This window comes from Micromys minutus, assembly GCF_963924665.1.
Source record: "Micromys minutus genome assembly, chromosome: 7".
In the NCBI taxonomy this organism is placed as follows: domain Eukaryota; kingdom Metazoa; phylum Chordata; class Mammalia; order Rodentia; family Muridae; genus Micromys; species Micromys minutus.
The window spans coordinates 58786905-58803621 of record NC_137976.1 but is presented as its reverse complement, the minus strand read 5'-3'; the positions used below and the strand labels follow the sequence as shown (position 1 = coordinate 58803621).

At 46.4% G+C, this 16717-nt stretch overlaps 1 protein-coding gene across 5 annotated transcripts in view; it reads right to left on the bottom strand.

Annotated features, from left to right (window-relative positions):
* The window catches only part of KALRN (kalirin RhoGEF kinase), a gene marked incomplete at both ends in the record, with an annotated part of 525758 nt that overhangs the window by 93497 nt on the left and 415544 nt on the right, over nt 1–16717 (bottom strand). For 4 of the 5 annotated variants that reach the window (XM_080919248.1, XM_080919249.1, XM_080919250.1 and 1 more), the window contains one exon: nt 7829–8035. The exons of the other annotated variant lie outside the window; for it this stretch is intronic. In XM_080919248.1, coding sequence (XP_080775374.1) covers nt 7829–7913 — 85 coding nt within the window. Of the gene's footprint in view, nt 1–7828; nt 8036–16717 lie in introns of those variants that run through there. 5 annotated transcript variants of the gene reach the window in all.

Genomic DNA, 16717 nt, shown 5'->3' with positions numbered 1-16717 from the left:
ATCATCCTGACTGACCACACTAGGTCACTTCTGCTCCCAGGCATCCCACCAGCAGGGGAGCAAGAATTCACACCGCTGGTGTGAGACGGGGCTGTGCACACTGGCTAGTGTGGACTGTTTAGCACCATTTTGAACAGTGAAACCCGGGTCCCGTGTGGATGGTGAAGATCACACCCCTTTATCCCTAAAAAAGTCTAGTGCCGGATGCGAAGGGCCTAGGAATGTCCTGAGCTCTGGTGATACACTGCCTGCTCTGAGAGAGGAAACTCAAGCACGCTAACAACCACAGAGGAACAGATGCAAACAAAGTAGCTGCGGCCTGAATCCAGCAACTGAAGGGGCTTCCCTTCCTTCCAACTTGAGTTTCCTCACCGTGGTCACCAGAGGGGCAGGAAGAATGTGGAAGAACCAGCTCCGAAGCTCTTCAGCTTTGCTGTTTTACAGGGAAGGCCACTGGCAGCCTCTCGGCCACTTCGGGGTGTAACTAGGGCTCCCCTCCTTCCAGGAAGCACCCCACAGAAAGTAGTACTACCTCCAGAAGTTGAAAGATTGAGTCCCATTAGTCACTGACAAAGACCAGGCAGGGAGCCAAGGCGCCTTGTCCTTTACCTGTGAAAGATATAGGTGACCTTGTCTAAATTTCAGCTGAGCTCCAAGAACTTTGGGGTGAGGGGTGTAGTCCCCCCACACCCAATAACGGCCTGGAGAAGCATCAAAGGGTCTGCACACACAGTAGGTCGAGAAGAAGGAGGAAAATAGCCTTTTCTTTTTAGAGAATGTGGGTATCAGGATCTAAGCTTCACAAATGACAGTGTTAGGGTAGAGTGTTTGTCTAGCCTATGTGAGATCCTGGCTTCCATCCTCAGCAAAGACAAAACAATAACCCATGCTCCCACACAAAAGAAGGACACCGCAGGGTCACTTAGGTTTCTCAATCCTGGGCTGACTCTTTCATGAAATAAAATGATTATGACACTAGCAGTGTTTGTAGGTTTTTAAATTGATTTAAATTTTTTAAAAAGAAGATGACAAATTTTTGTTCCCTACCTTGACTATTCCACAACACAGAACCACAGTGGCGACAGACTGAGCCAAGACCATTAAATAGTTTAGGAATGCAGATTTACACCGTTATGACCCAGAGGCCAGAGTGCACATTACGGCTGCCATTAACTACGGCATTTTACTAGCCAGTCCCATGCCTGGTGCGACGCTAAGCCCTTTACAGACATCATCTTAACTGATGCTCATAGCAGCCGGGTGTAGTAAGCACCACTGTGAGTCCTATCCTCTCCCAGGTAGCTAGCGCAGGGCTAACATGCCGTCTGATCGTAAACATTTGTCGAGTGAATTAAAGCACTGAGCACTGCATAAAGCTAAGTGTGGTCCAAGACGGAATGAGAGGAATTTGTTTCGTGGGTTTATTTGTACCATGCCTTCAAGGACACATGCCTGTGGTTCTGGCCACCTGGAAGGCTAAGGTAGGAGGATGAGGCAGGAGGATAGTTTGAGGCCAGGAATTTGAGGCCAGCCTGGCCAACATAGTAAGTCGTCTCTTATAAATAAGTAACTAGGTAAGAAAGGGGGTTCGCTTTTAATGAAACTGAACCAGGGGTCAAAACAAACAACAGCAAAGTCACATATAATTGTTTGCTGGGAAGGATAAGGAGCCTGCTGCTGTCTTCTTGGGATGGAAGAGTCTTTAAAGCAAACCAGGCAGAACTAACTCTAATGGCAGGCAGATGATATATTACCCCCAGGAACAGCACACCATTCCATAATCAACGTTCCGGCTTCCCCCGGGCAGTGATCTGTGCACCTCTCAGAGGCATCTCAGTGAAGAGACGCTAATTCCCAGGAGACAGAGTGGAAGAAGGATGCCTGGGAAGCCCTTCTAGTTCTGCTACGAATGGCTAGGCTGGTCCTTTTCCTCCTCTAGAAGAGTGTGACAAATCTGCCTTCTTGTTGTAACTTCCATTTCGGCACATCAGGTCGAGAAGCCCCCCCCCCCCCCCAACTCCCACTTTCTTCCTCCTGCTGCCAGGTTTCAGCCCCTTGCCTCTCCAGGACTCCTTGGGAATGGCTGGACTGGGTCTAGGGTTTTAACTGAAGAACACAGACCTGCAGCCACTGAAGAGACAGCGCTAACCAGAATGACCCTATAAATGAAGATACATTGAACATAGGGCATGGAGAAATCAAGATGGTACTGACCAGGAAGCTTTTCCCCTGTTGGCTAGATTTCATAGTACTGAAAGGTATTATGCAGGCTTCTAGAAGAAGAAAATCATTAATGCTCTTAGCTGTAAACCCTGTGAATTGCAATAATGACCACTGGTATGAGAGATACTTGGGGGGTAGTAGTGGTCCTGATGTTATGAGGATAACCAACTGCTTGAATTTCAGGTTTGTTCCACACATGTCTGATTCTGCAAATCTGGCTAAGAACCCATGTTTGTGAATCTCATAGGCCCTAAGGTTGAAACTACTACTATTATTTTGTCAAGTGGACACAGTATCAGATGCCTCCGAATCTGTCTACCTGTAAGTTACTGCAGCTCTTGCACATCAGAAAAGTTTGTGCAGTGAATGGTGCTTCATGCAAGAACTCAAACAGGTCTAAGTGCAGAGAGTAAGTGATTATGGATGCTCAGCTACAATTAGGACATCTATGTCATACCCCCTCCCTAAGGCTAAGAAACCATCACAGAAGGGGCAGAAAGATTCTAAGAGCCGGAGGCTGGGAAGGACAGGTGCAAACTGGAAGCAGCTGGACCATCACACTCATGAACTCATACCTGCACAACATCAAACCAGTTAACAATCTAGCTTGGAGCAGGAAGGAGCTCAGGAGTCCCCACCTAACTAAGGAACTACCAACATTTGATGGGTCCTCAGAAAACACTAGAGAGTCAGTTTTTTTTAAGGGTGTGGTTCTCAGCAAGCCCACCAGGTTCCAGTAGGTGATCCCATGCCCAATGAACATTACACAGTGGAGTTAATGGGCTATTGGATTTTTTCAAAAACTAGTTAAAAGTTCAGATGGGCAAGGCAGGCTGTTGGGGTGGATTCCGGGTCCACTGCCTACTCCCTGTGTGGCCTTAATGACCCTGTGACACAGCGTAGACTTCTATACAGTTAAAATAATAAAAGTCCCCATTAAAAGAGAAAGAGAGAGAGGGGGCAATGAGAAATTATGTTAAGGTTCCCAAAATGAACAATATGAAATGGAACATCAAGACCTCTGGAGTCTGGTGTGCACACAACTTAATTGTATGGGTTGAGAATACAATGCTCATCTGCTTGCCTACTTTTAAATTACCCGTTGAAGATAACTAACCTACTAACTAACTAACTAACTAACTAACTAACTAACTAACTAACTAACTAAACTAAACTAACTAGATAAATAAATAAAACAACAGACACAAGGACTGCATTTTAAACTTTCTACCCCAAAGTGGGATTTATGACCTGGCAGCCATGACTTCTAGCCAGGGAATAGTTGGTATCCCACTACTTCTCCCTAGCTAAGAGAGATAAGGAGGTCAGATATGGGAAGAATACCATAGTGTTTGAGTTGGGAACAGTGTGTGTATGTGACACATCTTCCAAAATTGGGGTATACCCATGGGTCTGAGGGGACCCAGGAAGTATATGGGAAAGAAACAAATGAAAAATGGTGACTTTAGTTTACATGGTTGTGGTGGTTTCAATATGCTTGGCCCAGGGAAGGGAGTGACACCATTAGCAGGTGTAGCCTTATTGGAGTAGGTGTGGCCTTGTTGGAGGAAGGTGTCACTTCGGGGGTTCGTTTTGAGACCCTCCTCCTAGCCACGTGGGAGATAGTCTCCTCCTGTTTGCCTTTGGAACAAGATGCAGAACTCTCAGTTCCTCCTGCATCATGTCTATCTGGATGCTGCCAAGCTCCTGCCTTGATGATACTGGACTGAACCTCTGAACCTGTAAGCCAGCCTTAATTAAATGTTGTCCTTATGAGAGTTGCCTTGGTCATGGTGTCTGTTCACAGCAGTAACACCCTAACTAAAACAATGAATGGTTAAGGTAACTTCTAGAAGATGAAGAAATAATGCATGGGGTCACAGAGATTTTTGTCCCCTGTGTAGTGAGTTAAAGTATCATAAGGTACCTCTTCCAGGTTATCAACACCTTTCTGAAGGAACTGGGTGTCATGATTTCACACATAGAACTCAGTTTATAAAGTGAGCTGTATCACATCAAGTCACAAGGTTCCTGATTAGGGAGTCTGGGAAAAGGTAGAAAAAGGTAAGAGAAATATAGACGAGGATGCCTTTGAACACCCTGTGACTCCCAGAAACCCATCTGTCCCCTTGGATGTCAGAGCCCAGCAGGAATTAAGTTCCCTGTTCTGCAAGGACCATGGAAGGGTCACCCAGAACCTCATGGATGGATTCATTCAGACTAAGTCACCCCCATTCTCCCCTCCTAGATGCTCGACCTGCTGGAGTGTCTCAGTGTGAGTGGAAAGAGATAACATCATCAGGTTTTAGGTTTCAAATACAAGGGCAGAAAGGCAGGGACACCGTAATACACACGTGTAAATCAGACCCTGCACATGACAAGGATGGGTGGCGGTGAGGAAAAGCTTGCCAGAAGGGATACTTGTCTGCAGAGCCAAAGCCACAAGTTGACTGGAAAACTGAGGGCCCTAAAATGGCTTCCTTCTAGGAGGATTTGGGATCTATAATCTAAGTCACAAAAATTCTATGGGACATATAGTCTCCAGGTGGTTTGAAATCCTTTTTGTCACTTGGAAAGGACTTTAGACAATTTTTATTTTGTTTGTTTTGTTTGAGACAGAGTTGATCTGTGTAACAGCCCTGGCTGTCCTAAAACTCACTCTGTAGACTAGGCTGGCCTTGAACTCAGAGATCTGCCTGTCTCTGCCTCCCAAATGCTGGAATTAAAGCCATGCACTACCATAGCTCAGGTTTAAACAATACATTTTGAGTCAACTTTATTTATTTATTGTAGTGGTAGGTGAGTGCATAACACAGTTGGCATGTGGAGGTCAGAGGACAGTCGGAAAGAACTGGTCCTCTTTTTCCACCATGTAGGATCCAGGGATCAAACTCAGGTTACTGGGCTTTGCGGCAAGCACCTTTACCCACTGAGCGATCTTGCTAGCCTAGATGTCTTTTGTCTTGTTTGTTGTTTTGTTTGTTTTTAAACTCTATGCTAACTGAAGAATTCCCTTAAACTGACCCACTTCTTCAGGCTTAAAGGAGACTCTGGCTAGCCACCGAAGTGCCCAGTCCCCTCATAGCATGTGACACTGATGAGCTGTGGCCCTGCAGACACACACACAGGCTGGCATTTATTTCTTTTCATTCCATTTTGGGTATTGTTTCGCTTTTGTTTGTTCTCACTTTCAAAAAGGCAGCTGCAAATGTCTCATTTTCCCTCCTCACCTTATCTGTATTTCCTTGTAAGGAAAGAGCCCGGCCTTTTATTATTTTCCTTTAACACTGGATGTCAAGGTAGGAAAGAAAGCTCACCTCTCCTCAAATCTTTGTAGTATTCTTGTACTCAACAGAACCAAAAATATAAACGAAAAAGCAAAGAAGGGGAAACCCCACTTTTCCACATCAAAAGACAAGCCCAACTAAGTGAGTGCATGCTGTCCTCAAATTTACAGGCTGGCATTTACTGAATACCATTTTTTTTCTTAGTGACACCAACTAAAATCACAAAGGTTTGCCCAGAGAAATTCAACAAGGTCCCCTAAACTTCAAGCAAAAAAAAAAAAAAAAAAAAAAATCGCACTTTCCACCTCACCATCTCTTTACCTTGTGCTCCTTTGGTTTTGAGTCATATTCTGAATGACTAGTAACCAGGTTGCCAAATCCCATTGACCTAGGGAACCACAGCTGTAGGTTCTGACCCATGAGTTTCAGAGTCAAGCAGCAAGAGAACAAATTCAGCAGCAGGGAAAGAGACAAAATTGATGAGTTGTCTTATTCAAAAAGGGAAGTACGGAGTCTGCTTTTCAATGGTAGTAGGTCTGTAAGACCTGAGAAACTGGTTTCCCCGAGCAGGTAGGTAATTCCTGCTGGTGAACACCCTCCACTAGAACCTCTCCCTGCATCCTTCTGCAGTGGGGCATCTTCCCACGAAGTTCTGGGCTCCAGGCAATGTGATGCGGACAGCTTCGATGTGCACCTTATCTTCTCTGTCTGCTGCTGAATTGATGTCCTGGGGCTGAGTAGAGACTCCCGTCTCTCTTTTCTGAGGGAGTTGCAGAGATGTGTAATGCACCTCAGATGCTACCTCACTCTGCCCGGCCCCTACAACTGAGGTCAGAGCTCCGTTTCCATCCTCACACCTTTGAAATCTAGTTAGGAGTAAGAAGTGGAAGCCTGAAGGAGCAGGAGGGCAGCTTTCTCCGGTCTGTGGAGGCAGCGCCAGCTAACTCCAGCAAATTCCCCTTTCCCACGCCCCCCCCACCCCCCCCAGCCACAAAGCCTGCAGGTCCCAGCATTCCTATACTCAGCAACGAAGAGCCAGGGCAATTCACAAAACAGTACTGCCCCATGTGGCTCCAAGAAGGCCAGCTGCAAGGGACAGAACCACCGCCCAAGACCCCACATTAACTACACTCCTCTTTGACAGGAAACGGGACTCCCAAGAAATCATGCCTGGAAACCCTCACCCCAATGCAGGCAGCAGGGACTTGGGGGCAAACCTATTCACTCAGATCCCGCGGGCTGCTTCCGGTTGGCTTCCTCTCCTCCGTTCCCAGCCACTGTTTCCAGTCTCTGAACCGGTCCAGCCCACCCTGACCCCTCCTCCCCATGAAAGCAGCCACTGAAGCAGGATACAGCTCGGGCTCAGGCTGTTCCAACTGATGAAGACACGGAGAGAATCCGTTGCTGGGATTATGAGCCTTAATGACATGGAAGAAAGTTCTTGGGATTTCATTAGTCTCTGTGGCCACACATCTGTTTTGGGCTGGGAATTTGTCAAGCTTGTGGGGGTGGATCTCTGGGTACCTCCATGTAAAGGTATGGGTGCTTAGAGGGAGGTTCTGTAAATAGGACTGGAGGCCGAGGCCTAAGAGGTGAAAAAATGGGGAGGGGGGGCAGGGGCATAGTCTTTTGTCTCTCTATAAACATCTTTTTCGTCTGCCTTCCCAGCTGAAATGGTAAAGTGATGTGAATGGCTTAGGGTCTCCCTTTTACTTCTCCACCCCCTCCGCACCTCTCTCTTAGGAGCTTCACAACCCATAACCCTCCCTCTGAGATCCTTCTCACCCCGTCTTGCAAACTGCTTCGGGGAAACTGGTTGCTTCCTGCCAGTCTCTTCAGTGACATTAAAATTAGCGGAATAATTAAATACAGTCCTAATTAGGTCCACCAAAGAGTTCTTGGTTAATTAACAAGCCAACGTCTGGCCCGAAGCTGTATATCCACGTTGCTCCGTGAGTGCCCAAGCAGAGAAAAGTGATCTCTAGTCCCAAAAGAAAATTGTCACTTAGGAAAAACAGTGTCGAAGACATTCCTCCAGCCAGGAGCCAGTTAATCTGGAAGCTGAGATCCATATGGAAATGAGCACTGAATTGTACTTCTTTCACCGAGTCCCTCTTCTTAACTACACACCCGCACCCCCTGAATCCAGACTCGCTGGGAAGTAACCGCGTCCCCAAACTGCAACTCGCCATCCCCAGCGCCAGCGCGGTCCCCTGCCTGAGAAACTGAGCCCAAGGCGGTTCACAGCACCCCCTCTCTCCAGGGCCCTCACCCCATCCCCTTCTTAGTCCCGCCAGCCGGGTTAAAATGCCACTCACCTCTACAAGGGAAGCAACAGCAGCACTTAGCAAAGAGCCAGCCCAAAGAGGGACCTCGGGTGTAAGCCTGATCGCCACCCTTCATGCTGCAGCGCGCCCCCAGTGCTCCGGCATGGCACGGACGCCGGCCGGGGTGAGAGCACGGCGGTAGGAAACTTCGGTGCCACCCGCCAGCCAGGTCCCGTTTCCGCCCGCCGTCCTCCTCCCGCACCCCGGCGGAGCTGGGACTTACAGGGAGTTGGGCTACCTTAGGCAGGAGGGAGGGGCCAGGAGGCAAGGGAGGGACTAAGGGGGCGGAGTTCCAAGGTCCAGCTGCTGGTTGGGGACGCGGCCCGCGGTGTCCCTGAGCCTTATGAAACAGGCAAACTGTGCCTGTGTGGTTGTGGGTATCCAGCAAGCACTCGGTTACCTAGATCCCCTGCTGCAAAACACACACTTAAGCGAGACTTCTAAAAGCCACCATGATCAGCTTTAGCTTAAAATACGAAGCTAGATGAGGCCAAAGAGGTGGAAGAGGGGTAGAAGACTCCAAAACAGCACTTTGTCCCTATCAGATTCCCCTCATCTCCTTTCATTCAAAATCCATTACCTCTTTCCCTTCCTTATCTATTCCCTATTAAAAGGATGCAAAGGAACTTTCTGGGTTTGGCCTAATGAAAACTCAAAGCTCACTTTTGCCACCAGCTGTCTGACCTTAGGCTAGACAACTGTTTCTTTGTTTTTGAATGTCAGTTTTCTCTTTAAAATAAAACAAAATGACAACAGATGGGTGTGGTGGTACTTTACTAGGGAGGCTGAGGCTGGAGGTTCTGGAGTTAAAGATGGGCTGGGGCTGCATAGCAAGACCCTGCCTAGAATTTATAAAAGACACCCGCAGAGGTAGTGTTTAATAGTCCCCCGGAGTGAATGCCTGCAGACAAAATTCAAGCACCCCACCTACCTACTGAGGAGGGCTCCCACTATCTCCTCCCTTTTATAATCCATGAAGTTATCATTTCTATTTTCTTCATCCCTGTACTTTATGTCATTTTCATGGCTAGAGGCCAAGCCTGGTGTCTACCAGCACCCTTAAGTTCACCAGCATCAACTGGCCAATCACTGATCAAATTTCCTTTGTACACGTTGCTGCCACTGGCTTTGTCCAGCTTCAGGGGAAAGGGCTTGTAAGAAGGATCAAACACTCATAAAGCCGGTCCATTCCTTTGGGGGTAAAATGGGTGATGGCCTAGAGATTTAGCTCAGGAGTGGAGGGTTAGTCTAGCATGTATAAGGGTCTGGATTTAAGAGTTAGTACCGGGGCTGGACATGGTGGCTCACACCTTTAATACCTGCACTAGGAAGGAAGAGGCAAGTGGATCTCTGTGTGTTCAAGGCCAGCACGGTCTACATAATTAGGTCCAGGACAATTAGAGCTACATAGAGAGACCCTGTCTGGAAAAAGAAAACGGAACACAAAAGTTACACTGGGAAAAGGACAGAAAGAAGAAAAAAGAAACAAAGAAATGTAGCGGCTGGGGAAACTTTGATGAGAAGAATAAAATCTAGGCATCTGATCATCCAGGGAAACCATTTCTACTAGAAAGGAAGGCAGGTGAGGGACAGGCTCTTAGGAGTTACCAGAGTGGGGGGCTTCCAGCATGAGCCACACTCAGATCTAACTTAGTTGCCTAAATACGAAATCTACTTCTTTTGATACCCTGGAGCATTCTTTTTCTTTTGAAATTACTCTTTAAATTGACACCGAAATTATCTCTCTCTACGGGCCACCCTGTGATATTTTGACAGGCAACATCCTGACAGGAATTGAAAGATGTTTCAAAAGGGTTTGGTGAGGGGCCAGACATAAACTCAGAGTAGCATGTGCGAAGCCTTTGGCTTATCACCAGTACATCTTAGATACTACTATTAACAACAACAACAACAGTATTTTCTCAGTGAGTACTAAGTTCTTTAAATATTCCCATAAGTATTTGACATAAGTATTAGGTGATACTGGATCATTTCGGTTGCACTATTCTGTCAAAGGTTGATGACATCATCTTATAGAAACTGGCTTGTCTTAGAAAGAGAAGGCCATCTCTCATTTCAAACATTAGTGTTAATAGGCCCTCCAGAAGTCCAATAGTTGCACAATAGGCCCATTTCACATGTTTCCACTGGCCCGCCTAACCTGGGAGTCCACTTTTACTCAAAATATGAAGCTGGGTGGTGGTGGCACACACCTTTAATCTCAACACTTGGGAGGCAGAGGGGATCTCTGTGAGTTAGAGGCCTGGTCTACAGAGGGAGCTTCAGCCCAGCCATGGTTATACTGAGAAACCCTGCTTCAGAAAAACAAACCAACCAAACAGACAAAACAACTGGAAAACCTCCTGCTGAAGATTCAATATCAACAACTCAATAGTCTCACGATTGTCCGCAGTGGCTTCCTAGAAGAAGACTAGCCAGTGTCTACACCCCAATAGAGATGTCTTGAGCACCAACAGGGCATTCATGTTGGCTTTTCATTAAGTCTTGAGTGAGCATCGTGTTCCAGCCTTTTTCCTAGCCACCGGGTCTACCTTTGTGAACAAAACCAACTTATGACTTTAGAAAGTGAACGGTACTAGGATAGCCTCACCAAGAACACAACTTACTTAGACACCTAACCTATTTTAGAGAGTTAAGAAAATAGTGGCCCAATTTTTCTTTTCTTGTTGGGTTATGCTCAAATCCAAGGGTAGGAGCTTTGATCCAACCCAGAATAGTTTTGGGTGGCCGTTCAGTAAACTTTTAAGGAGACTCCTTTATTTACTATTTCATGCCTAGGCATCATCGGGCATAAATATGATTAAATTCAATGCATTGTGGAAAGGGATATATCAATAGAAAAGAGGTAATATAATTCATATCTGCTGGTCAAACTAGAGAACACAAAATATGCCCCTTCCTTTAGTCCCTATCAAAAGAACTCCTCTGCCCTCGCTCATGTAGCCTGCCTGCATGAGTTCATGTGCTGCCTCTGAACTGTACTATTAACTTTGCCTTTGTACAAAGTTTCCTTGTTACATTCTAAATCTGTATGAGCCTTTTTTTCAATGCCTTGAATAGGAGGCTAAGAGTCTGGAGACACCTGGCCTAGACCCTGGCGACCTGCACCAAGATGATCTATCCTGCATCTAGACCTGTTAAGTTTTCAAGACAACTTAGAAGGGATGATGACATCAGCGGCTTTTAGCACAGCTGTCAGTCAATACAAATCACTAGAGAGCTTTACAAACCGTAGGTACTTCTTCTGGATCCCCGGGAGGTTACAAGGATTGGAGTAAGTCTGAGAACCATTCATTAATGGTCAAGTCTGTCTAGATTCACTGACCCTGAGTGCATCTGGGCATAGGGAGATTTAAACGTTCCTCAGGGTTTGTAATGAGCTACACAGCTGAAGAACCACTGTTGAGCTGTGATGTGTATCAGAATAACCCAGAGGGTGTGCTAAAGCACAAATTCCTGCTCTAGTCTAGTTTCTGATTAAGTGCGTGTGGAGTGGACCTCAGAATTTTCCTTGTTACAAGTTCTCAGGTGACCCTGTTTTGGTACAGAGATCACAACATGAGAACCACCCACACTGGGATTATTTCTTTTTGCCAGTCATGCTTCTTTTTGTCCAAACACCTTTCTCCTTTGTTTGTTTGTTTGTTGTTTTGTGTTTTGAGGAGACCATCCTTCCTTCACAAGGTCGGGAGTTGGTTTTGTTTACCCTGGACCCAGTGTTTAAAACAGAACCTGGCACAGAGCCTGTGTTTGGACGTGGCTGACCTCCGCTTCATGACCATCCTCCACTCCAAAGATGAGCCCAAGCAAGGCTAGAGATTGTGTGTCAGTCGCAGGGTTCCACTGAGATTCATGCAATAAGCATAAACTTGAGAGCTTAACAAAAACTAGTGAGGAAGCAGCATCCCCTTTGTAGGAGACTTTGAGGAGGAGATAATGTCAGCCTAAGCATCCGAGGGTAGTCTTTCTCTAGCCAGGGAAGAAGCTGCGTTGGAATGAAGCCAACAGATGAAGGGCAAAACAGGGAGCAGGAAGGGAAGATAGACAGAGATGGATGGATGGGTAGACAGACAGACAGACAGACAGACTAACTCTTATTTCAGAGAGTTTTTTGAAAACGTTATCGGCTTACTTCCAAAGTTCAGGCTAAAAGCCCCCGAGTTGTAGCAGTATCTTTAGACTGTTCTTGATTTCTGCAGGTGGCCAAGTCTCATATTTTTTGGCATTGGCTTCAGTGATGAAGGCAGTCTAAATCAATTAGGGTACCCCCCCCCCGCCACAACCTACCTATTATTAGTCCATTTCATGCTTCAACCCCACTGTATGCAATAGGAAACCCCAAAGGACTCTGAGTCTTGGCCTGCAGATGCCCTAGACCAGGAATTCCTCAGTGCTAGGTCTGGCACAGGGCACTCGTATGACTACTATTTCTTTCAGGTTAGCCACTGCCTTGAGTCACACTGGGCAGTGATCACAGGTACCTACTTGTCCTTTCTATCAACACACAGATGCCCCACTTCTTAACTGCAGGAATAGTTTTCAGATTCACAGGGTACAGGTTTTCTAGATCACAGTATTTCTCCATATTTCTTAGTGACAGCCCAGGTCGAGGAATAAGGGATAGCAACATTGCCCTAGCTCAGGCCTAGAATTCCTTGAAAACCTTTGTTCTGTGTCAAGTACATTCAGAATACCCACTTCCCCCAGATACCCTGTGATGTTCCCAGGCTCAGGGAGGCTGAATACACGGGTTCTAGTGAACCAGAGGACTGGACCCACTTTCCCCATCTCCACTTTAGTGACTATGGACAGATCCCAAAAGGTCAGCAAAGAATTCCTACGTGAAGCCAGGGCAGAGAAGCTTAGCTCTGGACTCCACTCTCTAGGAAATCTAGCTGTGTGTGCAGTTTAGAAAGCACCTAACCACAAGCATTTTTGCTTTCTCCAACTCTGACATCTGGTTCCTGCCCCCCCCCCATTCTTCTGTCCCTGTTGCTGTTGATATTGTCATTATTATTTGAAAACAGGATTCTCACTGATGGCCCAGGCCATCTGGAACCTTTGAACTTAAGCGAACAATCTCACGTCAGCCTCACAAATAACCAGGATGACAATGTGTGCACCACGGCAGACATTCATTCCTCTTATGTTCTACGACTGCTTAGTCAACATTCTTTTAGTTATCATTTTCCCTGTGTTGATTTCTGACCTCTGATCCTGATACCAGGATGACTCATAACTTTCTCCAAGTAACCCAGTCCTGGCTTCCCTTTGTGGCCATGGCTTAACACCATAAAATTCTTCTTCAGTATTCCACAGGTAATCTGGCCTTTGAACAGCCCGTTTTCCTCAGTCAGAACTCCTGGCTCTATGTCCTGATGCCTGGTTCTAGTCCTTAGGCCACTCCTGCCTAGGTTTAAGCTGGTAGAGCTGGGTATAAAACGGGAATCTATGTTGGAAGCACAAAATTAATCAAACATGTTCCCTGATCAAGACAAAGACGATCTGGGTGAATTCTAGAAGCAGTGGATTCGGTTTTCCATGACGGACTAAGAAACTGGAGATAGAGCCAAGCCTGGACATGATACACAGGCTTCTCCTTTAAGTGGAGACAACAGTTACCACTGAACAGGAAGGAGGTGTGACATGTATGTTGCTCCTGAATTTAACGTTTAGAGCTTCAAGTATGTCCTTTTCAAATCTGTGCGTTATCTATGCATGTGGCTAGTCCCAGATGATTCCCTATTTTAATGGTGGTAAGTATAGAAGAAGGATGACCAGGATGATACACAGGATTCCTTCCAGTCATCTTTGTTTGGCGTGACTTAGCCATTGCTAATCTTGTGGGTACACTATCTACCTTGTGGCTGGCTACAGGACTTCAGAGATGCAACCGTAGTGAGCAATTGCCCTGTAAATGTGTTACTCTGTTCCTGCCCACCGGGCATCTTCCTGCTTCTCATTGGCTTTCACACTTATCCTGAAGGTAGTTAAACACTACTTCACCCTGTTCAACACACTCCTTTCTTCAATAAAGGACCTCGGATCCCTCTCTGGTTTGGGCCAGGCCCGAGGTAAATTGGTGGAGAATGTATGCTACCATAGAGGACCTGGTGTCTCTCTAGAACGGCCAGTGTTCATATTCTTCTGTGGGGCTGGAGACAGAGCTGTTGGTATCAAGGACAGATTCCTGGAGATCCATGCTGAGCCCAGAGGAGGGAGCCATTTATCAAAGGGAAAGGTGGCAGCAGCTAGAGCTGCTAAAAACAACCACTCCAGGTTCTATCCATTTCCAAAAATGCTCATTTGTAAGTAGGTCAAAGTGTTCCTAAGAGAGAGATACAAGTCTATTGCTTTGGCTGAGGCCCAATTAGATAGGCATATACTTGCTGAGTGTCCACTACAAGGTTGAACATTTAATTCTATTGGAGCCACGTCCTCTCCCACCAGCAGAAAAAGCAGCGCACTGCCTCCTGAGGTCCTATGCTGCTGCTCTGATGTTTCAGGTAGAAATTCAGTTTTGTAGGGGTGCAACTCAAGTCAGTTTATTCAAGGTTTCCACTCACGGTCACACTTGAGGACCTCGCCTCATAGTTCATTCTAAGTGAATGAGTGATGCTTAGTTTCATGTCCCCAGACATAGGCCAGCATGTGACATCATTCCATGCTTCTGTCCTTAGGCCTTCCTGCTAAGGCTTGAGCTAGATTCCTTCACATTCTGAGCCTGGTCCTTTACATGGTCACTCCACAAGGGTCCTCAGTGCACGGTTCCCCTTCCTCCCTAAAAATATTTACTGAGAAATTAAATGCCAGGCACTGTGCTAGATGTTGGGGATCAAGCAATGATCAGAACACACACACACACACACACACACACACACACACACACACAAAATCCCTGCTTCTGTGGGAGGAGTTTACAGGAAGGGGCAGAGGAGCCAAAGTTGGTACGTACTGATCGATATGTCTGGTATGGATAAAGGAAAGGGAGGAAATTAAGGTAGGGAAGGAGGCATTCTGTAGGAAATTAAGGTAGAGATGAGAGGATGGAAGGAGAGAAATGTCCGGGTAGTTCGGGCACAATCGGATGTTAAGACGGAAAGGCTTAAGCCATCAGGTAAGTGGGAATCTGGGTGTGATGGTTTGAATATATTTGGCCCAGGGAGTGGTACTATTTGAGGTGTGGCCTTGGAGTAGCTGTGGGTGTTTAGGCTTTAAGACCCTTGACCTAGCTTCCTGGAAGCCAGTCAGATGAAGATGTAGAACTCTCAGGTCTGTCTGCACCATGCCTGCCTGGATGCTGCCATACTCCCACCTTGAAGATAATGGACTGAATCTCTGAATCTGTAAGCCAGCCCCAATTAAGTGTTGTCCTTATGAGAGTTGCCTTGGATATGGTGTCTGTTCACAGCAGTAAAACCCTAACCAAGATACTGGGGAAGTTGGGTGTTCCAGGAGGAAGACCAAATGCCTGGACCCTGAGGTTGAACATGTCTGGCTTCTAGTAAGAAACTTGGTCATCTGGTCAGGGAGTGGTACAATGAGGTAGGCAGAAAAGCAACTCTGCCAAGTGGCACCCCAATACCCAGAACCCATTCATCTGCCACCTCACAAGATGAAGGGCTTGGTTGATATGACTCAAAGATTTGACATAGGGAGGTTGTCCTGGATTCTCCAGGGAGTCACAATGTAGTTGCAGACATCCTTAAAGGCAGAAAACCTATGGAGAAGTGACAAGGATGGACCAGAGGCATATGACACTGAGCATTGGAGATGTAAGAAGAGAAAGCACAAGCCAAGGAATGCCAGCAGCTACAGAAGCTAGAACAGCAGAGACAGCTTCTTCCACAGCTTCTGAGAAGATGGCCTTCCTCATACATCAACTTTAGCCCAGTGCAGCTCATGCTGGATTTCTAATTTACAGAAGAGCAGGCTGATAATGCTGGGCTGTGTAAAGCAATGAAGTTCGTGATGTGAACCCACAATATCTGCAATCCAACACACAGGCTCCTGGGCTGTCTTTATAGATGGAAAGGACTTATATATTTTTTCTATTTTAATGAGACAGAAAATACTTAAGAGCCCAGAAGGGTCTTTAGTCCATTCTCTGTACACTGTCACTGGGTCTGCTGTATACAAGGCTGTCTACTCATGTTTCATGTGTCCTACAGGGCTATCTGGAAACTAAGGTGAGTGGACACAGTATCAGAAACAGTTCCTTGAGGTGGCTATGGACCACGCTGAGGAAGGTAGAGAACCCACCCCTGCAGCAATGGCATAGGTAAGGAAAGGTAGGCTGTTTAGACACTATGCAAACGACAGAGGGCTGGCCTTTAAAATGGCCACACTTGGTTCCTAGCTCCAGATCTTCAGATGTAGGCATCAAAGATGCTTCTCTTTGCAGCAGATAGAAACCATCACATCTGGTCAGAATGCAGAGAGATACCGATGGCTAGAGCATCCACCTAGCCTATACCTGTAAAATACAACCCATCCCTAAGGCTCAGGGGACATCCCGGAAGCCAGTAGGAGTCAGTGGCCTGGAACTCTTTTGTGAGATTGTGTCCTACAAACAGCAGGGAAGCTACACCCATGGTATCACAAAGATATGGCTGCCTAAACAATGGCTGAACAAGAACAACACCAGTAGACTAGCTAATGCAGAGAGGGAGATCTCAAGGAGCCACACCTGGAAACAAAAAGCCTACTGGTACCTAAGGACTACTGAGAGAGGGAACATTCATCTTCCACAACACCAAGTGGTCAGCCTTTGTAGTTTTTCTATATTTGCACATATACAGCATAACATGAAAGAAAAAGAGGCTGTGAATTAGATGGAGTGAGGGAAAGGGATACAGA